The following is a 27,037-nucleotide window of genomic DNA, read 5'->3' as shown; positions in this document are numbered from 1 at the left end:
GTTATGAAAAAGCAAAAATGGTATGCAGGAGCTTTGACTGATACACAGAGTCAAACAGGAGTTTGACAATAATGTTAATCAGGAGTTTGTTTAACAGCCTGCGCACAGTGCTTTGGTATCTTTTTCTTCATATTTTATACTGTGGTCCTTTGTTCTGGTTTGGTTTTCATCCTTGCACCCAGCAACATAGTATGTGAGGAACACCTGCGATAGTTTGCACGTATATTTCTTGTACTTGTGTTATCCCTATCAGAGACTTGTGACAGCTTTTAAGAAAGAAAGAAGACTTTATAACTCAGTCACCAACACAATACACTTTTTTTCCCTTTTGAGCAAAAGAGAGCTCACAGCCCTCTCTACAAAAAATCAACATGTATCAATTTTTTGGCACAAGAGCTTATTATTACTTACAATTCATAAAAATAAAAACATATTTCCAGTGTCTGAATTTAAAAAGGCACATAAAAACACTTAAAATGCTGATTCCTCTGGGCTGACGTTGATGACGCTTTTCATTTGTTTAAAAGTATCAGCAGAATTAAACTACGGGTGGGCGGGCACAGAAAGTCAGGAATAAGTTAGCATCCTTTTCAGAGACCCCTGAAGGGTTGGCAGTATTTAAGTAAAGGCACGCATTGTGTATACCGGAGCAGCGGTTCCCAACTATGTTGTGTAAGAAGTAAGTAGTAAGGAAGGAGGAGGGTGCTCGCTGTACCTCTGTACGATCTACTGCTCTGACCTTGACTCCTAATCAGTCTCCATTGGGGAATGGATAATTTCATTACATTTGTAAGCCAAGTGCAATTTTATCATTCAATCATTATCAGTGCTGAGAGTCAACTCAATGACCCACCCCAAGAGGAGGCTACACGTTTCACTAAAAGGAAACCACATGAGGTTTAATGGGTAAAATGTGCCTTCTAGTTTTTTGTAAGTTTGGGAATCACTGCAGCACTGACTTTAAAGATTTATGCCCCACTTTTCCACCCAATGATCTCCAAGGCACTCTGCAACATATCAAACCCTCCAGCTGGTGGCAGACACCCATGTCTCATGGGACAGCAGAGCAAAGTTTTTGCAAAGTTCTGTTTTCAATGCTCTAGCTACAGTGTCTTCCTCACTTGTGTGTGTGGCTGCTTGATGTGTTAGCCCATCAAGCGATGGATGTGCCTGCACAAATCAGCCCCTGGTGTATTCCCATTGGGCTGAATATTCAGGATGTACTTGCACAAATCAGCCTCTGGTGTATTCCCATTGGTCTGATCTTTCACACTTTCTAGCTGCAATGAAGCCACTTCAAGAGCGACTCATCTGACAAGAGCCCCTCTGCAAATCTGCAGTGGGAGACCCGGCATCTTGCATGAGATTCTCAGATGCATTATGAAGAAAGTGACCTAGGACACACCTTGCAGTCCCCCCCCTCCATTTTATGGGAAGATGGTAGTGGGGAAGCAAGCGTGTCCTCTATCATCTTCTCTGCAAGGGAAATGGGAAAAGCTTCCCTGGATTTCCCAGGGCATCATCTAAAAGACACAAGGGAACTCTGAAGGCTCCTGAACTACATAAAACCCCAATAGAAATCATATTGGAATTATTGGTTTAATGCCTAATAAAGGTTTTTGTATCGTACCATTCGTGAGAATTCTGCACCGAAGTATCCTAATTCCTAGGAAATAGCTCCACCTTGTGGCATGACCTAGCCCCTCTTGCAAAAAACCCAATGTGAGAAAATGCCTTTTTACCCCAACAAAGAGCACCTTCTCACATTACTGACCTGAAACAAGTAGGCTCAGGGCAAGGTTAGGAATGCATCAGCTCAGGCTACTGGGTTGCTCATTTTCTCAGGAGTAAGCCCCACTGAACTCAGGAGGGCTTCCTCCCAAGCATATGCTCTAAGAGAAGGGATCACAAAGATGTCTGATGTTTTAACCCTCCACTTGAGCAGGGGGAAACACCCAGAGTGACTCCAGAAGGCCCAAGGCAGGTCTAAGCAGTAGAAGCCATAAGTTTTGCAAATTAAAATGCACAAATTTTGCATTTTTGCGCAACCTTCAAGATTTTGGGGTTCTTCCCCCACAGTGCATACATACAACCCGAGCTACCGCAAGGACCTTGAGCCAAAGACCAAGGATAAATTCTCCACAAATTTATCAACCTTTCCTCATAATTCAGTCATCCAAAAGGGTTCTGGGCTGTTCCTGCGAGGTAGGTCAAATCCTCTCTCTGTAGAGGAGAGGAAAAACAGAGGCACACAGTGGTGAAGGTGAACATGGCAGAAGGAATTGGAAAATGTCTTTTGGCACTTAGCTCCTCCTACTCACCAGCACTGGCCACTGGAACGCTCTGCCACAAGATATGGCCATGGAGGGCCACTTATAATGGCTTCAACAAAAGGATTAGACAAAATCACAGGAAAAGGAAGGTCTGTTGGGGATCGATAAATGGAACCTCCATGTGCAGTGACAGTAGAATCCTAAATTATGGATGCTGGAGAGACTCAAATGCCAAGGAAGGCAATTATCACCTTCTAAACTGGGGAGGGGGGTGAGGGGAAAGATCTGGTTGGGCCCTGTAGGAAACCGTACTTGCAAAGAGGGCACATGTTCTGATACATTTAAAAAACACCTGTGCTTCTGTCGTTAATAGGCACTGAATCTCTTAATCTCACCCACGAAACAAGCCCCCTCTAGAATTCTAGAGAAGCAGCTGTTATAACCACAAGAGATCCTAAACGACAGAAGAGGAGGCGGTGGATAGCACTACAGATCATCTGAATAAAGCTTCATAGTCCACATACCATGCTATGTGGCCAGAACGGGGACTGACCCCAGAAATGGGCCATTTCTTGGGCTCGTGTCCCGCCCTGCTAATCAGGGTCACAATATCGTGTTTTCTTTTCCCCATCACCAGCACGGACACTTGCTTGGCTTTGTTGATGAGCGGCAAGCTGAGAGTCATCCGCTGGTGAGGTTTGAAGGGGCTCTCGGTGAACACGACATCTTGGCTCCCCTCGAGGCCCACGGGGGAGTGCGGGAACAATGAAGCCGTGTGCCCGTCAACCCCCACCCCAAGGAGGACGAGGTCAAAACTGCCGTTCGTCACCAAGGCCGCAATCTCGTTGGCGTACAGCTCCGGGCCCTTGTCCTCCTCCACACAGAGTCGCCGGTTGAGGTGTACCGGCATTGGGTGGACGTTGTAGTAGGGGACTCGGACGTGTTGGATAAGGTGGTCATGCAGGTTCCTGAAATTGGATTCTGGGTCAGTGAGAGGGACACAGCGTTCATCCACCAGCCACAAGTGGGCATGCTTCCAAGGGAAATTGTAGTGATGTACAGCTAGCTGCCTGAACAGAGCCAGAGGGCTCGATCCACCGGAAAGCGCCAGGTGGAACTCGCCAGATCTCTCTACGGCACTGGCGGCTGCCGCTTCTATGTCAGATGCCAGGCGGCTGATCAGTTCTTCCGGCCAAGCAGTAACCAGTTGGTTTTGCCGGAATCTGGACTGGAGGGTCTTGTACTGATCTGGTGTTTGCTCCTCCTTAGCCTGCATCACCTCTAGCGCCTCCTTCACTGCAAAGGACAGTTCTCTGCCTGCCATCTCAAAATCCAGGAGGTGTTCGTTTTGTCGGCCTCCAGGGTACAAACGAGGCACTTCCCCAGCTAAACTGTCCAGCAATGGGCTCCAAAATTCCCAAGATGCCAGCAGGTTCTCGGTGGTGATGAAGGAGTCCTTCTTACCATGGTAGATCCTAGAGAGGAGGACGGAATAAGGGTCTCTCTCCTGGATGGGGATGTAGGTGTAATAATCAGAGAGGGGCTGTCCAAAGAGACGCAGCCAAGGGCGATCCACCACTTCCTTCCAGCTGTCTTCGGGCATGTCGGGTCTGAACAGGTTGCGGCTCACCAGGACAGCAGGGGAATTCAGCTCCCCGTGCCCAATGTAGAAAATGACCTGCCTGGGTTTGCATTGGCTGTTCTCGCTGCTCCACATGGTTTCGTTCTGGGTGCAGAAGGCCCGGTTCTTGAACAGGAGACGGATGTAGCCGACTCGTTCGTCCAGGACTTTTCCTGAGACGAGGACAAAAGGCACTCCTTCCCAGCGCAGGCTGTCCAGATGAATCAGCACTCCTGAGAGCAAAGGAAACAGAGGTGGGAAACATGAATTAATTTAATCAAAGTATTTGTTATATATTATTGTATATGCTGATGCAAATTCTGATCCTAGATCGTAATAACAATAAATGAATGAATGAATTTAGAGAGTCGAAGTGAGTATTCCCAACTCCTCATCTTTAAAAAAGAGGACAGAAGCCACTTAAAATCAGACTTCCCTCTTTCCAGACCTAGAACCTGCCTTTAAGTGCAACATAAAATCCAATCACAGAAAATTTTCTTATTATTATTATGATCATTTATTATATTTATATCCCACCCTCCCTGCAAGCGGGCTCAGGGCGGGTCACAACAGAAGATAAAATATACAAGATAAAATCACAATCAATTAACACAGCTTTCTAATAAAACACCTGCTCACCGTATAAAAACCGTATCGTCCCTCCTGCCCTGGCATGGCTCACTTCCTACTGGAGTTCAAGTATTAGAAAAAAAGATTTTATCGACAGAAGAAGGTTTCACTCCCCTCAACTGTGCCCACATGCCATGAAAACGACACCCTGGCCTTATTTTACATGCACACCGGCAGACACACCAATCATTATCCACAGATCGGCCTGCCACGTTTCGTGAGGGGTGGGGCCTCACTTTTACCATTCCCTCTTCTTTTTGCAACATCGTATTAAGAAGCAGCGTTCATTGGCATTCCGGATCAAATCCGACGTTTCCCTCAGCTGCATGAGGAGGACACACCTGGTCTTATGACATCAATAGCTTAGCATTACAGACTGGCTTCATTCCTGCTTCCCAACGGAAACCACAGCTGTGCGTCCAACACTACAAGATCCGGCAATCTGGCCCCACCTCACATGCCTGAAACGGCCTGCCTACCTTTTTAAATTTTCAGATGCACCCACAGGAACACTCAGGTGTTCATCTGCTCATACATTCCTTGGGAATGAAGAAAACAAAATCTTTTTTTTTTTAAGGGTAAAACTGCTGTGGGGACGTGGACGGGAGATTCTCAGCAACTTCACATTGGGACAGCCAGTTGGAACTCTGGGTGGTTGGCTGCAGAAGCACATGAGCAAACCCAGGTTTTTTTCCTAGAATTGAACCTTCAGGCCAAAGATGACTTGACAGCAGAAAGTCAACAATCACATCTACTTTTCTTTTTAAAGTTAGTGGCTACCGTTGGAGTGTGTGTGTGTGTGGGGGGGGGGGTAGCTAGAATGGGGCCTCCACCTGACACCTGCTTCCAGCCTCCACCCAACACTCGCTTCCGGCCTCAGTCTTACCAGCAAAAGTGGGCGTTCGGCTGAAATGGTCCGGCCCTTTTTCAAGCTCCTCCCTCACGTGGCTGTTGTAGTCCATGTACTGCCCAACCACAGCGCAGCTTTTCTCCAGGCCTTGCAGCAACTGGAAAGTCCTCAGTTTGCTTCGGAGAACCTCTTCGGAGCTGCCGACGTTCGCCGGAAGCTCCATGGCGAGAGACATCAAGGCTTCGGTGAGGTGGTTTTGATGGACGTCACGAATGACCCCGTACTCTTCGTAGAAGCTGGTGCGATCTGAGCATGGGCGGGAAAGGACGGGCACAAGAGGTCAAATGAGCGGACTGGAAGGGCACCCGACAAGCTACTCATATAACCCATTTATTTCAACTGGCAAGTAGGGCAGTGTGGATTATGCAAACTAGGCCATGCTGGAATACGTCATAAGGAACAGAATCGAAGCTAACAGATATATGAAATTGGAGTTCACTATGACCCATGTTTTATTTTCTATTTTTGACTCTTGTTTTTAAACTATACTGTTTTATACTCATGTCTGTAAATTTCACGATTGTTTTTCTTCGGTATAATTCGCTTGATCGATATATGCTGGTTATGAACCGTAACTGTAAATAAAAAATAAATACATTGAACATCTAGAATCCAGGTCCTTTGGAATCTAAACTTTCATTTAAGCAACCAAACAAGCGTCTATCCCTTATGGTCGTAGAGACGAGTTTAGAAGAACATAAGCAATGCCTGCTGATGTTTTAAAGGCCAGTAAAACAGAGGCTATGCAAATAAGCATGTGTATGCAAACTGGCTTAATGTGCACAATTTATGTGGCAAGCAGAAATATGGCGCAGAAGTCCAACAACTAGGTACCGAGATAATTCTGCTTCACGGGGCAGTTGGGAGGAGAAAATGCAGCTGCCAATGACGAAACTTGCAATAAAGTTTAACTTGGAGACAGACAACCATTTTAAGAGAGTCAAAACTGACTTTACTTCCCAAGGAGAGGGAGTGCTATACAAATGTGGGCATTTCGCCCCCTCCTTGCATCTGGTTCAAGAGGTTTAGCAGGCTGCCCAAACAACACAAAAACCTGCAGGACCTATTTGCAAGATGCAAAAGTTGGGGCAAATGTTCACACCCCAAAACTATCTCCAGAGCTGAAAGGCATTCTCCATTGCCAGCTGAAGGTTCAAACATATCGTGTTTGGCACGTTTGACCGAGCCCTGACTCCTCCCCTTCCAGTTAATGACTTTTGCTTCTCCTCCCAACCTTTGCTCTTTTTATTTGTTGTTCGCCATCGGCCACCGTGGGCCCGAATGACTATGCAGGATTGTGCAATGTGTGCTGCTAAGAGTGGGTTGTGAAACGGCAACTGCTCTTTTTATTCTACCAGTTTTAATTGTTTATCTCTGTATTTTTAAATGGATAGTGATCCACTCTGAGCCTGCTTGTGGGGACAGCGGACTAAAAATCGAATAAGTAAATAATTTAGCACAAGCCCCTCGGAGATGACATTCAAACTTGCAAACCAAGGTGTGACAGTTCAGATGAAATTTGTATGTGGAAGACCCACCTCGGCCCCGTAAAAGAGGTGGGAAGGCGCGCAGGTCCACCAACGGGCTGTGGGATTGGCTGCCCCTATAAGGCCACTGAGGTCACAAGAGATTCACTCATAATGCCTGCAACTGGATTCAGCCACCATTCTGGCTTGGGGGATTTCACCAGCCTTCACCCACACATTTTGCATCTCCACCAAGAGGAGAAACTTGAGCGTGTTTTTTTCCAAACGAAAGCTGATTATCTAGGCAGCTTAATCCGGCACCTGTCACTTCGTGCTGCAACTTTCCCATGCTTACGCACAGCACTATACAGTGGCGTTAAGCCGTTCTGAGCACCTTGACGGAAGAGCAAGAAGAAAAAGAATGAAATGAAGCAGAGGTTGGAGAATGGCTCCAAGCAAGATCCCTCGGGAATTTTCTTGCTATCGTACCCTTGAGAAGGTGCTGACCCCCAAAGCCTCCCCTTGCCAAGTTCATTTCTTACTGGGTGATTGGGGGTGGGGTGGGGAGAAGGGCCGACCTGAAATTTCTCCTTGACACTTCTCTGCAAGGAAGCTCTGCAGGGGGCACAGCCAGGCCAATTCTCTCCTTTTAGCTTTGGAATGAGGAAATCCATCTCTTCCTAACTCACAGCGTATTCATTAATGTAATCAATGCTGCACTTTCTGTGCCATGGGAGCGAGCCACGGGGACACGGGTGCGTGCAAAGGGAGCAGTCAGCAAATGAAAGATGGTCGCTGGAGAGAAAGGGAGAGCCCAGGACGGCTCGGCTCTCCCTCGCTTTCCTTCCCCGTCTCCGTTCCCTACAAAGAAGCAGCGGGGCTTTGCCAAGCCAAAACATCACTCACCGCTTTTAATAAAGCAATTGCGAACTGGCACCGTGCGCAGAGACGCATTCCTGAGGCCGCAGAAAGTGAGGGTACACCCCCCCTCCCCACAGTCATCCCCGGGACTGACGTGGGCAGCAGGTGCAGCCTGCAGCAGCCGGGCCTGCAGAAAAGATGCTGCAGCAATGCAGTAAACGGGAGCACAGCTGTGCCCTTGATGGGACAGCAGCGGCAGGCCAAGCCGCACCGACTGGCTGGAAAAAGGGGGCTGGAGGGCCAGCACGCAAAGCACGGGTTTGCTGCAACTCCCCCTCAGGAAAAACCTGCCGCCTCTCTTTTCTCTCCACAAGTCGACTGGCAAGGGACGTGAAAGATAATTTCTCATCCCACTGCGCAAAATTAGCTTGTAGAATCCTCCTGCTGCAGGATGGGTTAAGGACATCCGCTTAAATGGTTTTTATTTTTTAAAAGGTAGGGGGACCATGAGATCTAGGTGGGACCTCCATCGGAGGCAAGGTACCTCTAAGGACCAAAAGACGAGATGGGAGGGCAGACACCTTTGTGCCCTGCTTCTGGCTTTCCCAGGGGCATCCACCTGTCCACAACTAAGAACAAGTTGCTGGGCTTGAAGGACCTCTGGCCTAATCACACAGGGCAAATTCTTGTGTTGCTATAAGACTTTAAGACTGGTTGCAGTCCAGGTCCCTCTCACTCTGCTCTACCTCCCAGGGTTGTTGTGAAGATAAAATAGAGCAAGGCGGGGACCACATAAGCCACCCCTGAGCTTCTGGACAGAAAGGGCAGGTTAAAAACGTGATCAAGGGAATTGTGAGCTGCAGTGAATTGTGTATTCTCCAGGGGTTAATTTTAGAAATTCTCCTACTTAAAACCTACATTAAGAAACCAAGGAACAGCAGGGTGGACTTTTGCACCAATCAAAAAATGCAGCAGGGAAGTTCTCCTTACCAAAAACTGATGTAGCAATGCAGAAAGCTCAAAGAGACTCAGATTCCAGGTCTACCAGGCCCATCAGCCTGCTTAATCTCTCTCGAAGAACCTACTCCAACATACTGAAGGCTGACATGACGTATCCTAACCTGATACTGGAAGCGAAGTTCCACCCTGAAGTTTTCACATCCATAAGGGACAGAGAGCGGTTTCCCTTCCGGCACCCACCACAACGCCATGGAAGAATCACCTACTTTTCACATCTACTGTCTCCTTCAGAACAATTTCCACCCTCTCGATGTGATGTCTGTTCCAGATCGGGTCCAAATAGCGTCGGTTCTGGTCTCGGAAGGGCAAGATGTGGGCCACAGCCTGTAGGAAAAGAGTAAAAAGGAAAAAAATGTCTGAGGATCACAAGTACTAAGGACCCTCTTTCTGCTAGGATGGTAGCTCAGAGGCAAAAACCCACGTTTTGAAGCAGAAAGTCTTGGGTTCAGTTTCTAGGATCTCCCGTTTTAAAAGACAGAATAAAAGTCTTGCAAGAGACGCATCTAAGCAGTCAATACTAGCTGGCCCAATGGGCAGACGGCAGAATTGTATGTTTAGAAACCTGAACACACAGCTGGGGGTGGGGATTATCTTGGCAATTATTTGGAAGAGGAAATCTGCATAAAAACAGGACCAATTCTGGAAAAGTTGGGGGAGTGAGGGGAAGGGAGGTTGCATCAGGCACTGGACCAAAATCTGGTTCGAAGACAGCTTCCTGTCCCAGATGGCAGCTGTGGGGTTTTCTCAACTTCTTCAGGCAGTTTCCCCAGCCCTCGTTGGCTAACAAATCCAGCCTTCAGATTGGCCAGGAGTTCTATATAAGAATTTCAGTCAGGTCAAATCTCATTAGGCGTAGTCCATTTGCAAGAGATAGTTTCTCACACACACACACATCCTAATCACACACACACACCCTTCACATCGCTGTGGACTGGGACTATTCTGAAAGCTAGGTTAGTGCCATTCACTAGGTTAATGAGAGCCAGTTTGGTGTAGTGGTTAAGAGTGCAGGACTCAAATCTGGAGAACGGGGTTTGATTCCTCACTCCTTCACTTGAAGCCAGCTGGGTGACCTTGGGTCAGTCACAGCTCTCTCAGCCCCACCCACCTCGGAGGGTGATTGTTGTTGTGGGGATAATCATAACATACTTTGTAAACCGCTCTGCGTGGGTGTTAAGTTATCCTGAAGGGCGGTATATAAACTGAATGTAAAATAATAATAATAATTCTTGAATTAAAGAGGCTTACCATGCAATCCCAAGGGCTTAAGACTGGAGTAACTCTGCTTAGGATTGCACTGTTAATAACCTAATTTTGTGAATACAGTGAGCCTGCTGGACAAGACCCCAAAGGAGTTCAATTCATAAGGCATGAATCTCACCGGGTGACCTTGGACCAACTGCAGTCACATGAACACATGGAAGTGTTGGGATTTTTACATAGATCCAGAGGAGTTAGCCGTGTTAGTCTGTAGTAGCAAAATAGAAAAGAGTCCAGTAGCACCTTTAAGACTAACCAATTTTATGGTAGCATAAGCTTTCAAGAACCACAGCTCTGTTCCTCTGATGCATCTAACAAAGAGAACTGTGGTTCTCGAAAGCTTATGCTACAGTAAAGTTGGCTAGTCTTAAAGGTGCTACTGGACTCTTTTACTATTTTGGGATTTTTACAGATGTCATTCTCTTCAGTCATGAAGGAGTGAATTTGTTTGTGTTTCGTTAGAGACAACTAGTTTGCATGAGACCAGTTAGATGTTGAGTTGTTCTTCCCGCCAGGGTAAAAGGGGAGTTGCACGCTTAATGAACAGATCTAGGACTGATTATTGGCTGACCAGTTTTATTGGGGGGAGGGGAAACTGACATTCTTTCCTCTTCTCAGGACGCCACTGCTCTCCAGTTAGTTAGACCGTTACCTTTAGATCATCAGGATGTAGGAACTGAGTTAACTATTTTATCTCCCATGTACCCTATTTCCTTTTTTCCCTATATGTAGTAAACATTTATTCTAGAAGCTGAACACACCTGTCTGTGATTCTTTACCTGCTGTGCAAATAATTTCTACTCTGCAACAATACTTACCCAACGAAGTGCCTAATACTGAGTCAGGCCATCGGTCCATCAAGGTCAGTATTGCCTGCTCAGACTGGCAGCCGCTCTCCGGGGTCTCAGGTGGGGGTCTCTCACATCACCTGCTGCCTGGTCTTTCTAACTGGAGATGGCGGGGATTGAACCTAGGACCTTCTACATGCCAAGCAGATGCTCTACGACTGAGCCATGGGCCCTCCCCCATCTCTCTCAGCCTACTCCATTTTTGTGGGGATAAAATGTGTGCGGGACCTCCTTAGAGGAAGGACAGAAGAAAAAGATATAGATTTATTTTTCTTTAACAACACTCAGACCTAGATTGCAGTGGCAGAAATACACACACACACAACAGAATCTGCAATTTGTCACTTTCCTCTTCTTCTTCTTTTTGTAGTATATTTTTATTTTGAAAAACAGAACCAGGAAAAGAGATTATAGAACGTAATTGTGTAAATCAGAGATTGTTATATATAACAGAATATATAAAACGCCAAGTATTTCACCCCACCGTTCCCTTCTTTAAATTTTTTGTAACACCTGCTCACGACCTGAGTTTGATCCTGGCGGAAGCCGGGTTCACATAGCTCGCTCAAGGTTGACTCAGCCTTCCATCCTTCCGATAAAATGAGTACCCAGTTTCCTGGGGGTAAAGTGTAGATGACTGGGGAAGGCAATGGCAAACCACCCCGTAACAAAAAGTCTGCTAAGAAAACATCGTGACACAACGTCCCCCCATGGGTCAGTAATGACTCGGTGCTTGCACCTTTACTTTTACCTTTTCTATGAGGTACAACGATACTTGCTTATATTAGGATACATGTATATTCCAACATTTTAAATTATAAATTTCATACTAACAGTTATTCTTAGTTATCAGCTACATGAGCAAAAAAAGGCTTTCAGTTTTCCCTGAAATTCTAATATTGGCCTGTTATGTATACAAGATGTTAATTTTGCCATTGGCGCATATCCGCATAGCTTATTCATCCACTCTGTCAAACCTGGGCAGCATTCTATTTTCCATTTTCTCATGACAAGCCCTGCCCTTAATACCAATGCACGCATTCCCTGCATGAATGACTCATGTACGAGGGGGTATTGCACCCCACAGCATAAAGAGGGGAGGTAACAGAACGGGGTCAAGTAGGATCAGGTCTTTCCCTTTCGAAAGCCTGTAAAGCCCTCCGCACTACATGATTCTGTCAGAGCACCACAAGCTATCCCTGTTTAGGAAGACGCCAGCTTGTGACATGGAGGTCTGCAAAGTCCATGTGCAGCAAAATTCCAGGAGAAAAAGCGAGACCTCAGCGAATAACCAGCCTGCTGAACCTTTTGCCTCAAAAAGCCCTTGCTTGCAATCTGCACGCAACGCGCACTCATGCGTTCCCCTTGGGCTCACAAGAGGCTGAGTCAGGTGCTGGGGTGGGGGAGCGCTGAGGTAAGATGAAGGCAGCACTCAGATTGGCAAAGTTGTCTGGCTTAGTTTATTGTGTGTGGGGGGGGGGATTTCTGTTTTGCAGGCAATGCCCGAATCATGATGTGTGCAAGAAACCACCGGGCACCTGCACTGTCCGGCACGAACGCCAAGGAGAATTCTAACAGAGAGAGCATGTTTAGCCTGCCTGTTTTTGAAAGGCGACTCCAGGTGAATTACAGCATTAATAAACACAATTAGCATCTATTTTAAACTAACATGTATCATTAAAACATAGGTGACGGTGTTAATAGCTCCCCCAAGATTTCCACGGTGCATGACTTGTGGAATCTCAAAAGAGCCTTCCTGAAACTGACATATTCCATAAAAATGGAGAAGCCATTGGTTAAGCCTTGATCTACCAATGACTGTCATAATTACCCTACAAGAAAGAATAGCCAATAGTGGCAGTTCTGGGTTCTGGAGCCATGGCAGGGGTCGATAACTAGGACAGGTAGTCCTGCAGATTAGAAAAGCTCAAGAATCCTTGCTTTCTACACACAAAGCCAACAGGCTGGCCGTGCCAAAGACTTGCTACTGCCAAGGCTGAACAGATGGTCTGTCACTGACCAGAGGTGAGAGGTCTGTGCTCTCCCACCAGGAGGGGAAAATGGTCCCAGAGACCCCAGCGGCAATTTCCCAGTTTTTACTGGGAGGAATGTTGGAGGGAAAAGTGCTGACCGAGCTTAAAGGTGTGCAAAACTGTTGTACTCGACGCACGGCATGCTTAGCAGGGAATCAAGGGGAGGCATTTTGCCCATGCCCCCCTCCCCAAAACCCGGAGTGGATCCTGTCAATATTAGAGCCATCGCTCACACTGACCATCCATTGGGGAGATCGAAACCTGACAGCCCTCTCCCAGCCTGCACAGAAGGAAGGGCAGTGGTTGTTCAGCTACGAAGACGAGGCACACTGCACATGGCCAGAAGCACTGCTTTTTTTCTTTCTCGCACTCCAAGGCTGGAAGCTGGCCGTGGCCGCTGTAAGGCTCTGCTTTGTCTCAAAATGAAAGCTCATCTTCCACTGTGCTATCTGTAATTCACTTCCCAATGCAAGGGGAAAATATCCTGCCCTGAGCGGATGGCACGCTCTGGGGTGGGAGGGGGAGAGAAAATGCACCACGTTCCTATCAAATTAAAAGCCTCGCCTCGAAGTCTGGAGCTTGGCAGCCTTGCAGTTAATGACAGCACCAGCACGGATGTGGAGGGGAGGAAGAGGCTGATGACTCGGCGAAACCGAAAGCCTGACCTTGGCTGGAAGATCAAGTGAAGACAGGTTTTATTCTGCCTCTACACACACATACAAAGACACTCACAGACATTTTAAAAAATCTACCTCTCCCCCCAGTGATGTGTGTGTGTGCTATGTGCCATCAAGTCGCCTCCAACCTACGGCGAACCTATGAAGGAAAGACCTCCAAAATGTCCTATCATTAACAGACTTGCTCAGATCCTGCAAACTGGAGGACGTGGCTTCTTTGACTGAGTCAAGCCATCTCGTTTTACGTCTTCCTTTTTTCCTACTGCCTTCCACTTTTCCAAGCATTATTGACTTTCCCAGAGAATCTTGTCTTCTCATGATGTGACCAAAGTACGATAGCCTCAGTTTTGTCATTTTAGTTTCTAGGGAGAATTCAGGCTTGATTGGGTCTAGGACCCACTTATTTGTCTTTTTTGGCTACCCATGGTATCTTCAGTGATGACGTACTCATAAAAAAACTTGCTTTGGTGAAAGGAAAGGTCCCTATGGGGTTTCAGGGCTTATTTTCTCAGTAAAACACAGAGTCGCCAACGACCAAAGCGCACTGAATCAGGCCATCTTAGCCCAACACTTAGTTTCCAGCAGTGGCCAACCATATGCCATCACACAGCCCACATGCAGCGCATGAAGGAAACAGCCCTCCCTAGTCATTTGCTCACAGCATTTGGAGGTAAACTGCCCCTCAACATGGAAGTTCCATTTAGCTGCCAACAGACAGAGAACATTCTTCCATTCTCAACAGCTTTCGTAGCTCTCATCTGTGCTGCCCAATTTATTTTTGTTGCGGTGCGCTTCCCTTCTAGAAGGGACAACGTAGGGACCAGCTGTTACATGCCAGTTAGCAGCTGGAAGATGGGGGGGGGGCAGAGTGAAGGACTTTGGGGATATTCTTTCCCCCGCCCCCCACCATCCTCTCTGCAAATGGCAGTCCCAGTTCCTCTGGGGTCAGCCAAGACCCTACAAAGCCTGATGCGTTCTGTCAAGCCTCTTTATTTTGTCAAAACACGCACATACAAAAGGCACTGAGCATTTCAGCAACTGGCTTTAGTCAAAAATTGTGACTGGTTTAAAGTTGTAAGCCAGTTTGGGAGCACGTCTGGCTAAAAAGCAGGGCATAAATTCACAGATGGTTCTCTTAGCCAGGGGGCGACCCCAGTTCCCAGTTTTAAAACACGAGCTGCTCTACGAGACAGGCATGAAATGGAACCCTATATGCTGGAAGAAAGCACATTTGTTTGGTAAAAGACAGTCCAATAAAGCATTGTATTCCCTTAGGAAACAGCCACCACATTATGGATTTTATAAAACTGGCTTGGCTTTATTCATTCTGAGAGCACAATGAAATCTGTAGCTCAGCCCATCTCTATAGACCTATGTGATTCAGGAACCATGGAGACTTGAACCCAGAACCTAGGCCCAGCAGTTCCAGGGCCGAGTTCAGTTGCACCTATCTCTCACTCTATAGGCTCTAACTACATGATCCTTGTTTATTTTAGAAAATATCCATCCTGCTTCTCCAGGGAACCTGCTTACTAAATAAAATACAATAAAAACAAAACATTAAAAGGTATTAATTAAAACCCAGCTTTTAATGTTTTATTTTTGTACTCTTCCCTCTTACATGACTCACTTCCGCGCCCGAAAGCATGCTGTGATATTGCAAATTCACACTGCGGTTTCTTCCTAGCTCGTAAAACGTGTAGGGTCCTTTGATCCATGAGAGACAATGTGTACAGTGACACCTGTTTTACCTGGGGGCAGCTTGACAAAAAGATGCAGATCTAGCAACAATGACTCTAAAATTTCTACGTTCAGGATTGCTAAATTGCTGCCATACACCTTGTCTTCAGCAATGTGAAGTTAGCCTCAATGAGAGCTGGTGGAGTGTAGAGATGCGATGCAGCACTTCGTTGGTTCAAATCTCACTACTACCATGAACTCAGCAGGTGGCCTTGGGTAACCTCTCCTCTCAGCCCCAGATCCCCAGCTGTATTGTGAGGATAATGATAACCAGGGCTTTTTTTCTGGGAAAAGAGGTGGTGGAACTCAGTGGGTTGCCCTCAGAGAAAATGGTCACATGGCTGGTGGCCCCGCCCCCTGATCTCCAGACAGAGGGGAGGTTAGATGGCCCTCCACACTGCTTGGTGGCGCGGAGGGCAATCTCAACTCCCCTCTGTCTGGAGATCAGGGGGCGGGGCCACCAGCCATGTGACCATTTTCAAAAGGTTCCGGAACTCCGTTCCCCCGCGTTCCCCCTGAAAAAAAGCCCCAATGGTAACACTGACTTTCTTCCCTACTCTGAGAATGGCAATAATCTGTCTAGAAGAGCAGTATGGAAGTGCAGTTATTATAAGGGAACTGCTGTAGCACAGTGATTGTGGTTGGGCTGTGAGTCAGCACTCTGCTGGTTCGACTCCCACTGCTGCCATGAGCTCAGCAGGTGGCCTTGGACAAGCCGCTCCTGTCAGCTCCAGCTCTCCAACTGTATTATGGGGATAATAACACCGACTTTGTTCCGTGCTCTGAGTGGGACACTAAGAAGAGCTGTGGTGAAGTGGTTGGACTGCCAATCAGCACTCTGCTGGTTTGACTCCCACTCCTGCCATGAGCTCACAGGTGGCCTTGGGGAAGCCCCTCCTCTCAGCCCCAGATTCTCAAATGTATTGTAGGGATAATAACACGGACTTTGCTCACTGCTCCAAGTGGGCACTAATTAATATCGTTCATCTGCATAGAGTTATTAATTATACTGAACTTCATTCATGTAGAAATGGCTCATATTTACGGTGTATATACGGCAGGCTGATCTATTCTTTCCTATTTTCTGGATCGCAGGGAAGTCACACTGACAAAGCTATAGCCAAGGAATGGCCATACAACCGGGGGACTCTCGAAGCATAGCACCCCACTGCAGCCTCTGTCTGCCCTCTTATCACAGACAGCAGGGCATCTCCAGGCCCACATGCTGCTCTAATCAGGCAGCTAGAAATAAGCCTGCCTAGAAAGTCTCTGCACAGGCAAGCAAAGCCACTCTGTACATGCTCAGGAGCATGCTCAGTTTGAAGTGGTACAGTCCTCTCTACCACTCTATTCTGATTCAGGTGTAGATTCAGCTTTCCTCCTGGGTGGAGACTGTTTATATTCCCCTCAGTCAGCCATACTTTTTGATTATTGTCCAGTGGACAAAGCTTCCCTGGAAGTCAATTTCTGGCCCCAGATTCTGCACGGCTGCTCACCTGCTTGCCAAGGTAGTGGTCCACCCGGTACATCTCCTCTTCCTGGAAAAAGGTCTTCATCTCATCAGCCAACTGCTGGGCAGACTTGAGATCGTGGCCAAACGGTTTCTCCAGGACCACACGTAGCCATGCCCCAGGACGTGGCCTGCAGCTGCTGTTGATGTGGCGGGCAATCTCTGCGTAGGCAAAAGGGGGTACAGAGAAGTAGAAAATCCTGCCCGCTTCCTCCAAGTCTTCCTGGCTGAGCAGAGTAGCAATATCCCTGCTGAGCATGGCGTAGTCCTCTGCTGTTTTAAGCTGGTGATACTGCGTCAGTCTGAGGAACTGGTCCTTCACCATGGCGCACCGGTTCGGAGACACGTCTGACGGACACGTCAGTTTCTTCAGCCGATCGAACATCAACTTCTGGCCTCTCTCGTGCTCTGCCTGAGCAGCCCCATAGAATGTGAAGGTGTGTCCATGGCTCACTTCGTCCAGGTAGAGCTGGAACAGTCCCTGCCACAGGTACTTCTTGGCTAGGTCTCCTGTGGCGCCAAGGAGGATCACAGAGATGTGGCCGTGAGACCCTGTGGCCCCAGAGGGCAGGCCTCCCAGGAGAAACAAGGCGCTGAGTGTTGCCGTTAAAAACATGGTGAGAAGAGGGCAGGCTGGAGGGCAGAAGAAGGAAAACAATGCTTTAAAAACAATGTGCAATAGGACAGAAGTACCCAGAGCCATGCAGCAAGGCTTTTCCGCACGCACTGGATAATGCACTTTCAATGCAGTTTAACAATTGTTTAAACATATCAGTAAAATCATTCAGGAAAATCATTCAGAAAAATAGAGCTTCAAATGATTGTTAAAATGCATTAAAAGTACATTATCCAACTTGTGCGAAAACAGTCCAAGTCTACTGACACCAACGTGGAGATTTTGCCCAGAGAGACAGGGTATTTATTTAATCAATGTTATTTCTAAAACTTATCCTAACCAGAATTACTCCTTCACATGCTTGTATCTCAAATTATCTAATGCTAATCAATAAATCTTATGCTATACAAAAACACCACAACTGTACAGAACACAAGCAAAGACTCTTAGAACAGGAAAGAGAATTAAGTTTCCCTATCGTTTGGGAAATAAAATACATTTGGGGAAACAGAAAGAATTATAACTTCTGAGATGTCACATGATCATCTCCCCTTCCAGCATATCTGTGCAAACGTGACCGAGTATTTGCTCTTATCAATTTAAAACTAAAGTTGAGATTCCCACAAATCTGCTCTTGAGATTGCATTCTGTGCTACTGCTGCGTTCTGCGTAATCCTGGCGTACATGTATCACAAGTCTTGCCAAGTCACTGAATGAGCTGATCAGGAGCCATCCCAGGATGGATTTCCCTAGAAAGAGAAGGCCACTACCAAGAAGGTCCCGCACACTGGGGTACCGCAAGAGAAGATGCCAGGGGGAAATCTAGAGTTCCTTTTCTCTCCCTCTTTCATGGTCAGGCTCAGAGGATCCAAGATTTCCAGATCCCAGCTGCAGTCTGCAAAGTTTTTTGGTATAAATCAACAGTGGCAAAAGAGAGTGGGTATAGAGGTAGAGAATGTCAGTGTGTGTGGGGGGGATGTATGAACACACCCGTTTCCATTTCTTCTTGTTTTGAACGTTACTATCAGAATGTTTTTCATTCTGCTCATTTTCATTGCTGGTGTCTTTGATTTGTCTGCTTCTGTTATGGCATTATTATGCCATTTATAGGCAATCGATGCAAAAGTAACAGTAAAAACATATACATTTAACAGGAAAAATCTGACGCATGGAAACACAAAAAAGCTTCAAAAAGCAATCGTCCCTAAACACCAGTAATTGTAAACGAGCATCATTATTAGCTACAAGCTTTAAAAGTTTCCAGGTGGACTCCTTTTTCAAAATGCTGTCAAGCGGGGTGTGTGTGTGGGGGGGGAGGGGTGTGTGCACAAATTAACGGCACATGCAAAGGATTTTGCACACTGTCTGGTCAATATACATACTGTCCAAAAAGCGTTGGGAAAAATACACGGCCTCCAGCGCACAAATAAGGTACTATGCACACTACTTGATCAATAAGCATATTCTCTACCTGGAGACTTTGCAAATTCACAGGTCAATATGTGTGATCATCACAAGCCATCAGATTCAGTTGAGACACGGCTTCTGCAACCTCTCTCATGTAGGAAAACGGGGTGAGCCCCGTCCTTTCCATAACAACACTGTTATTTCTTTATTTAAGGAAGGTGGACTCCCTTTTCAAAATGCTGTCAAGCGGGGGGGGGTGTGGGGGGGGGCGTGTGTGTGCACAAATTGACAGCACATGCAAAGGATTTTGCACACTGTCTGGTCAATATACATACTGTCCAAAAAGCGTTGGGAAAAATACACGGCCTCCGGCGCACAAATAAGGTACTGTGCACACTACTTGATCAATAAGCATATTCTCTACCTGGAGACTTTGCAAATTCACAGGTCAATATGTGTGATCATCACAAGCCATCAGATCCAGTCGAGACACGGCTTCTGCAACCTCTCTCATGCAGGAAAACGGGGTGAGCCCCGTCCTTTCCATAACAACACTGTTATTTCTTTATTTAAGGAAGCGGCATTCCGCTGTTAGAACAGGCGGTCAGGCCACAAGGCCACCCCTGTAAGATAAGTTTCTTTCTACCTGAACCACAGTAAATAATCACTGGTTAACGGGAGGCCCCCTCAGCTACGTCCTTGTCCACCTCCTTCCAAAGAAGCAGGAAGAGAAAACGCACCAGGCCATCTGGGGGCTGCCACCTTGCACAACTCCAGCTTCTACTTTTGTGCATCTTGCCTGGAAGACTCACCTGAGCAACAGGGAAAGTGATGCAGGGGGAACGTGGGGGCTAAAACGCGTGTGGATTCTTTCCTCTTTCTCTTCTCACCGTGCAGCCATCGAAGCCCCAAAGCCAGTCAGACCTGCTAGCCTCGCTCCTGTTCAATGGTTAAACAAAGATTACAAGCCAGAGATAAGAACCTTTCTCAACGTTTCCTGGTAAAATTGCTGCTCTGATCCCTCCCTTTCCCAGAATCCCCTGCAAACTCAAACAGAACACTGCTCAACCCTCCGGTACGTCTAATGGTGCCTTATTATACAAAGTCAGGGCATGTTGTGCATAGCTCGGTACGGTCTCCTCTGATTGGCAGGAGCTCTCAGGCAGAGATGGGAGTTTCCCCACACCTGTTACCTCAGAAGTCTACGGCTGAGGCCTTCCACAAGCCAGGAAGGGGCTCTACCACTGATCCCTTCCCCTAGTCTCCCTTAGGGGCTTTACCACCATCAAGAATATGGCTATTATACTGTAAGAGGGAAAGCCACAGTAAAGGAGGGCACTACAGTGGCCCCTTTCTTCTCCTCCGCTCAAACATGCACCTGTCTCAAAGATGTAACAACAGGGAAAGTCACACTGATTTTCAACCTTCCCCATACAACCAAGAACCTCTGACAAGGAAAATCAAAGTGGCACAGTGGCTTAAAAGCCCACACAAGTTTCTAGTCCTCTACTTACTAGTGTGCTCCTAATTATGGGAGTCATTTGCAGCCTAAAAGAATCAACATCTGTGACGTTTCCCTCCCTAATCGCCTAAGGTGATTCTAAGTCTTTGGAGGCAACCATGCTTTTTTGGGTAGCAAGACAAACTTAAACCACAACAATTAAAAGTGGGTTTGTGGTCCATCAAATGCAGGCCAAAAAGTAGGAAACACACCCTGGTATTCAGCAATCTGCTATTATTAGTCAATATACTGAAACAGAGAGAGTTTAGGGGAAAGGGAAAATGTGCGTGTATTGACTGGGGGAGGGGGGGGTTGTATCTGGTTTTCACCAAAGAAGTGATCTGCTCTCCCCTCCCTGGAACAGTTCCACCTACACATCTTTACTGGCTAAACCAGTTTCTCAACACTTTCTAATTGCACAACAGTTCTCTAGCTGTGTCCTCACAGGAGGCAAATAAATCTCCAGGGGAGGGGAAGGTTCGTGGGTTGCGCATGAGACGGACTACGCAAGCAAGGGTCTTTCCCCCATATGGATGCTTTCCTAGCAGGGTGCAAGACATTGCAAAAAGCCCTGTATGGATGCAGGGAAGCAATAAACGACAACGACAATATTTAATTTAGTAAATCATTTTTGCAAGCAGTGTCACAATGGAAATGCACAAAGGGAAGGTCTATACTACTTTTGCCAGCTCCAGGTTGGGAAATTCCTGGAGATTTTTTTTGGGGGGTGGAGCCTGGGAAGGGTGGGGTTTGAAGAGGGGAGGGACCTCAGCCTATACATCGGAGTACACGCTTTGCACAAGAATGTACAAAAAGCCTGGCTGGATTGGTCCTTTCAGGGTTGCATCCAGTCTCTCGCAGCAGCCAACCAAATGTCCTGCAACTGAAGGCCTACATGTTAGGGGCACTGGTATTCCCAGATACACTGTCTCTGGACATGGAGGTTCCACTAAGCCACCAGCTGTTGATAGCTGCCTCTGTCTTATCTCCTTCCTGCAGACTGTCCCAGCCAGCGCTGCCGGGGAGGTGCACGTCTCCCAAGGCCGGAATTGCCAGACTGCACAAACGCTGCGTTGCAAAAGAGTCCGGGACTTCGCTTGCCTTTGCAAAAGCCCCGAAAGGGAGGCGGGGGGCTTCAAAGGCGCAGCGCCGCTTGCCCACCGCCTCCTTTCGCTTTGCAACGAGGGAAGCCAGATCCGAGCCTCCGGTTCCCGCCTCGCCCTCCAGCACTGCAAAATACAGGCCGCGTTTGTCCTTTTTTTTTTAATCCACTCACCTCCCTTGAGCCAAAGAGCGGATTTGGGCCAAACGTGAACCGGATCCAGCTCGGGCTTTCTGGAAGGGGAAAGGCAGCCGGGCTTGGCTCCTCCTCCGGGGGCCAGGAGGCCGGGCCAAAAGAAAGCGTGTGGTTCGCGTTGCACAAAAGGCAACGCTGCGAAGCGGCAGGGGCGGTGGAGAGAGAGAGAGAGAGAGAGAGAGAAGGAAGCAGGACCGGTTGGTTGGGACAGGAGTCCGGGGGCCCCCGGGAAGGCTGGGCGAGCCCGGTCCCGGGAGAAGCGCTGGTGCCGCTCAGCTCGCATCAGGAGGTGCAGGAAGCCACGAGGCCCATGCCTTCGCTCTATACGCGAGTCCCAGAGAGAAAGGCGGACGATAAATAGTGACAACAACAACAATAATAAAAATATAATAAAGGCAGCAAACCACAGAAACGCGGGAAGGGGGAGCGGATCCCAAGTGGCCTCTGTCCAGTCCTGCCTTTCTGTGGCTTGTGACGTCGAGGATCTGAGAGATGCAGGTTTAAATTCCCAGTGGGACCTTGCCTGGCTAGGGATTTTCTTTCTTTCTTTCTTTCTTTCTTTCTTTCTTTCTTTCTTTCTTTCTTTCTTTCTTTCTTTCTTTCTTTCTTTCTTTCTTTCTTTCTCACTAAAAGCAAAGAGTCCAGTAGCACCTTTAAGACTAACCAACTTTATTGTGGCATAAGCTTTCGAGAGCCACAGCTCTCTTCATCAGATGCATCTGATGAAGAGCTGTGGTTCTCGAAAGCTTATGCTACAATAAAGTTGGTTAGTTTTAAAGGTGCTACTGGACTCTTTACTATTTTGTCCATCTGAACATCAGTTACTGGCCTGGGGGTGGAGACAATAGCGAGAAGCTATTGAGACTCAAGGAGGATGGCACAGTGTGGGTCAGTACAGTCATTTCCAAATGTAATAGGGTATATAGATGCACATTTGCAAAGGTTTAAAACCAGCAAGACGTGAATACAGAGGTGACGATATGCTGAAACAGAGCTTGAGCAGTTTCTAAGTTTGGCATATTAAACAACATCGGAACTACCCAGTAGGCTGATACTTACAGCTAAAGCCTATAGACTATTCTACTTATGGCAATAGCAATAAAGTCTCTAGTCCCTCCCTTTCCCGATGCATCTCTTTGGTACGGCCCTCCGATCTGAGTAGAAAGCCTTGAATAATTCAGTTTTGCATAGTTTGCAGACCGCCAGAGAGCGAGAGCTTTCCTGACCTCTTCAAGCAGGTGGTTCCATAAGGTGGGGGCCACCACAGAGTAGGCACTTGTGCAAGCAGCTGTTGATTTTGCTCATGTACAAGGTGGCACCTGCAGAAGGCCGTGTTCAGATGAGCAAAGGTGCTGTGGAGGAACATGGGGAGAGAAGCAGTCCCAGAAATATGACTTTGGGACAGTCATTCTTTCTCAACTTAATCTACATCACTGGGCGGGGGACTGTGTGAAGATAAAACGGAACAGGGGAGAACAATGTTGCAAGAGGCTACATATCCCCTGTGGATGTACGCATGATGCTCCGTGCAAGCTCATGCTGGGAATTAAGTTGTGACTCTTTAAAGGTGCAATTTTTTTTACTGTGCAGTAATAAAAGATGAAATCCTAAGCAGACTTACTCCAGTCTAAGCCTCTGCAGTAACGCTGTTAGGATTTCACTGTAAGACAGTAAAGAGTCCAGTAGCACCTTTAAGACTAACCAACTTTATTGTAGCATAATGATGTGACGTCCTCCTATGGGTCAGTAATGACTCGGTACTTGCACAGGGGACTACCTTTACCTTTACCTTTAAGCTTTTGAGAACCACAGGTCTCTTTGTCAGATGCATCTGAAAGCTTATACAGTAAAGTTGGTTAGTCTTAAAGGTGCTACTGGACTCTTCCCTATTTTGCAACTACAGACTAAGACGGGTAACACGTCTGGATCTATGACTTTAAGACAGCTATCTCTCTGGAACAGCTGCTTTGAAATACAATTCCAGGGGCAAGGGCTTTTTTTTTTTAAGCCCCTAAATGTTTCATAATAGCAGGGTCAAGGCCTACCTTGAAGGGTAGTCATAGAGGTTAATGCCAGCTCAACAAATAGGGATATGGGTATTCATATCTAGGATTACATGCTCTGAATTAACAGCAACATCATCATCATTATTTAATCTCTAGGCCTTTTTAACGGGGAGGGTAAATGTACAGGAAATCTTCTACTTCATTGCTCAAGCTTACTGGCATCTGTGGCAATAAAGCATTTTTCAGATTACATTTGCACTGTTGTATACAAAGGGGTTTCTCATTTATATACCATTGTTAATATATTAATTCATTGTGGCCAGATTTTTGAATGCCCTGACCTGGATAGCCCAGGCAAGCTTGATTGTTCCAGACCTTAGAAGCTAAGCATGGTTGGCCTGTGTCAGTATTTGGATGGAATATCTTTAAAGAAGAGCTTGGTTGCAGGGGGCAGGCAATGGCAAATCACTTCTGTTGGTCTCTTGCCTTGAAAATCCCAGTAGGGGGTAACCATAAATCAGCTATGACTTGATAGCACTTTCCACTGCCACCAGATTTTGCAGATTACGTTTTCTGTGAGACTTCACTTGCTTAGATTTTGCTTTAGTTAATGATATTTATTTAGGGATATAACCCAATTAAAAACACATTTCGTTGCTTAAGCATGTGAGAATTAGCCAATTCATTTAGAATAAATCTGGATATGATTTAAAAATCTAATTTAAAAGCATCACTTCTTGTTTTTAAGTGATGCATTAACTGGCTGGAGCACAAGCATCTTAAAAGAGCATCTATCTCATCGAGGAGGGAATGCCTTCTTTAGGATGGAGCTTGCTATTTGCATTTTTAATCCACGCTTGCATTAAAAATCATTGTCTGAAGAAGGGAGCTTTGACTCTCGAAAGCTTACGCTTTGAAAATCTTGCCGGTCTCAAAGATGCCACTGGACTAAAATCTTGCTGTTCTACTGCAGACCAACACAGCTGCCCACCTAAATTAAAAATCAAGGCTGTTGGAAATAGAGCAGAACGGGCTAGTTACCTGCTAGTTTTTTAATTGCAGGGAGTTTTGAATGGAGAAGAAGCACATTTTAAAAATAGCCCCTTGATGGTTGCAGCACAGTTTGCCATTGCATCACAGGGTCTGATCTTTTGTGTCCCTCCCAAACACTTCACATGTATTATCTCGCACCCATATCAGCACTCTGGTAAATCAGTATTCTCCACCCACCACCCACCTTTGGCAGGTGTAAAAGAGCTTGCCCTGAAAGGGGGATTTGAACCTGGAACTTTCATAGCTCAGTCCCTCAGCCACTCTCTGGTTTCTGGGTTGCCAACTGGCCAGTATAAGAGAAGTCAGGCCTCCTTCCATGCAGCCTTTCCAGCCATATTACATTTCTGGCTATGTTCCTGGTGGCAGATCTATTTCAAGCCAGCTCACATTCTAAGTAAGCGTTTGTGAGCATTTTGCTGCGTGAGGAAGAGCTAGTCCCCGACTGGTTTGGATGGGTGGAACTGTCTCTTCCACCCCCTTGCAGCCTGAAATGGACTTCGGTTTCAGAACAGACAAGGACATTCTCCCCGAGTCCCTGCAATGAAACACCCTGGCAAACTGGGAAGCAGAGAGCCAGCAGGCCTGAAACGTCCCCCTCTCGGCCAGCCTGCTGCTGCAGAGAGCTGCATTGCACACACAGCGTGTCCAAAGGTGCATCGGATGGGATGGGAACTGCTGCAGTTAGAAGGGGTTGAGCAACTGCAGAGGGAAGGGAAAAAAGACCCAATACATGCGCATCCGCACACACAGACTTCTGAGCCTGGTGCTGTTTTACTATCACAAATGCTATCGATCCATTCTTTATCTGCCTTCCCCTGACATACACAGACACTCCAAGCTTGATAGCAAAGCTGCAGATCAAATGCATGCTGCAAATAATTAAAGTTGCATGTTTGGATCTATTTTGGTTCATGTATTGCAGACTTTAAAGTTATCGCATCACACATGTGAAGATGACATACTGGGTCAGACCCTTTGATTATCAAGATGTGCCTCGTCTATTCGGACTGATAGCTGCTTTCCAGGGTCTCATGTGAAGGACTTTCTCATTATCTGCTGCTGAATTCTTTTAACCGGAGATTGAATTTAGGACCTGCTTGCCTTTGCCACTCAGCCACAGTCCCTATTTCTGCTTTACTGGGTTCTCCTGCTGGTCTAGTACTGCTTAGCACTTCCAGAGCACTTCCAGTGTTGCAGCAATTCTTACAACAGCCCTGTAAGGCAGGGCAGTATTACTACTCCCCCCCGATACTGCTGATAGGAGAGTAGAGGTTGAAAGGCTTATCAAAAGGCTACCTAGTGTCCGATGCGATATCTGAATGGGGGACTTTATTCTCTTAACCACAATGTTACACCACCTCTTATTTTGTACAGGCAGATTTTGATTTGGGAAGCGAGAATACTGAACGGATGTAAAATGCAATAAACAGGTACATCAGTAAGCGTGGGTTAAGCAAGATACTGGTTAAACTGTGGTAGGGACTAGTGCCAAAGCTGGGAACTCCAGCCTCAATGGCTCAAACTGAGCATTGATTAGCAACTGGGTTTTAAACAGGCCCCCAAATGTGACCCAGCTAAGGGAAAGACAAAAGCCTGCAGGAATTCACACAGCATCTGCCGTGGGAAGCAGTGAGAAAAGTGAGTATAGATCAAATCTCAGTTGTGGGGCTGCCAACTGACCAGGAAAACCCCACCTTGACCCGCTCCTGTGCCTTTAACAGTTAGCCACTGAGGGTCTGCAGCAATCAGCAAGTGAAGGCATTCTTATAAAAAGGTTATCCTTCATGTCTATAGGATTTAAGGTACTTTTTGTTGTACATGTTATGCTGGGTGTTTTCAGTTGTTCTCTGATTTCGTTATCCAGCTTCTACCCTGTCGTATGAGTTTTCACTACATTGTTCTCAGATCTTGTAATTCCTGCGTTACTGTCTGTACTCTACTGTGTGTTTAGTATATTGTTTTGTCGGTTGTATTATTATACTGCTCCCACTGCATTGCTTTCCCTTGTAATCCGCCTTGCGTCTTGGTGGGAAAGGAACACTATAAATGAAATAAAATAAGTAAACAAGCAATCCCACCTGCAAATGTTTGCAGAGCTGCACCCTGCCACGGTATCAGAGAAGGAGAGAATGATCAGGCTCTCATTCCAAGCAGAGCCAGGCAATGGAAAACCACCTCTGTTAGTCTCTTGATGTGAAAATCTCCGCAGGGGTTGCCATAGTCAGCTATGACTGGATGGCACTCTCCACCACCACTGTTATTGATTTGTATCCCGTCCTGCCTCCAAGGAGCATCTGGCAGCATACAT

General features: G+C 46.7%; 1 protein-coding gene across 1 annotated transcript; it reads right to left on the bottom strand.

The window, feature by feature from the left end:
* Positions 1-295: 295 nt before the first annotated feature.
* Positions 296-21,721, bottom strand: H6PD (hexose-6-phosphate dehydrogenase/glucose 1-dehydrogenase). Its single transcript, XM_055001706.1, has 6 exons — positions 21,650-21,721; positions 19,685-19,811; positions 16,836-17,482; positions 8,988-9,105; positions 5,411-5,680; positions 296-4,127 (listed from the first exon to the last, which is right to left on the bottom strand). Exons 3-6 carry the CDS (start codon positions 17,463-17,465, stop codon positions 2,767-2,769), a joined length of 2,379 nt encoding a protein of 792 aa, XP_054857681.1. The 5' UTR covers positions 17,466-17,482; positions 19,685-19,811; positions 21,650-21,721; the 3' UTR covers positions 296-2,766.
* Between the last annotated feature and the right edge of the window lie 5,316 nt (positions 21,722-27,037).

This window comes from Eublepharis macularius, chromosome 17, assembly GCF_028583425.1.
Source record: "Eublepharis macularius isolate TG4126 chromosome 17, MPM_Emac_v1.0, whole genome shotgun sequence".
NCBI lineage: Eukaryota > Metazoa > Chordata > Lepidosauria > Squamata > Eublepharidae > Eublepharis > Eublepharis macularius.
Note: the sequence above shows the minus strand (reverse complement) of the source record. Positions and strands in the feature narration are given on the sequence as shown.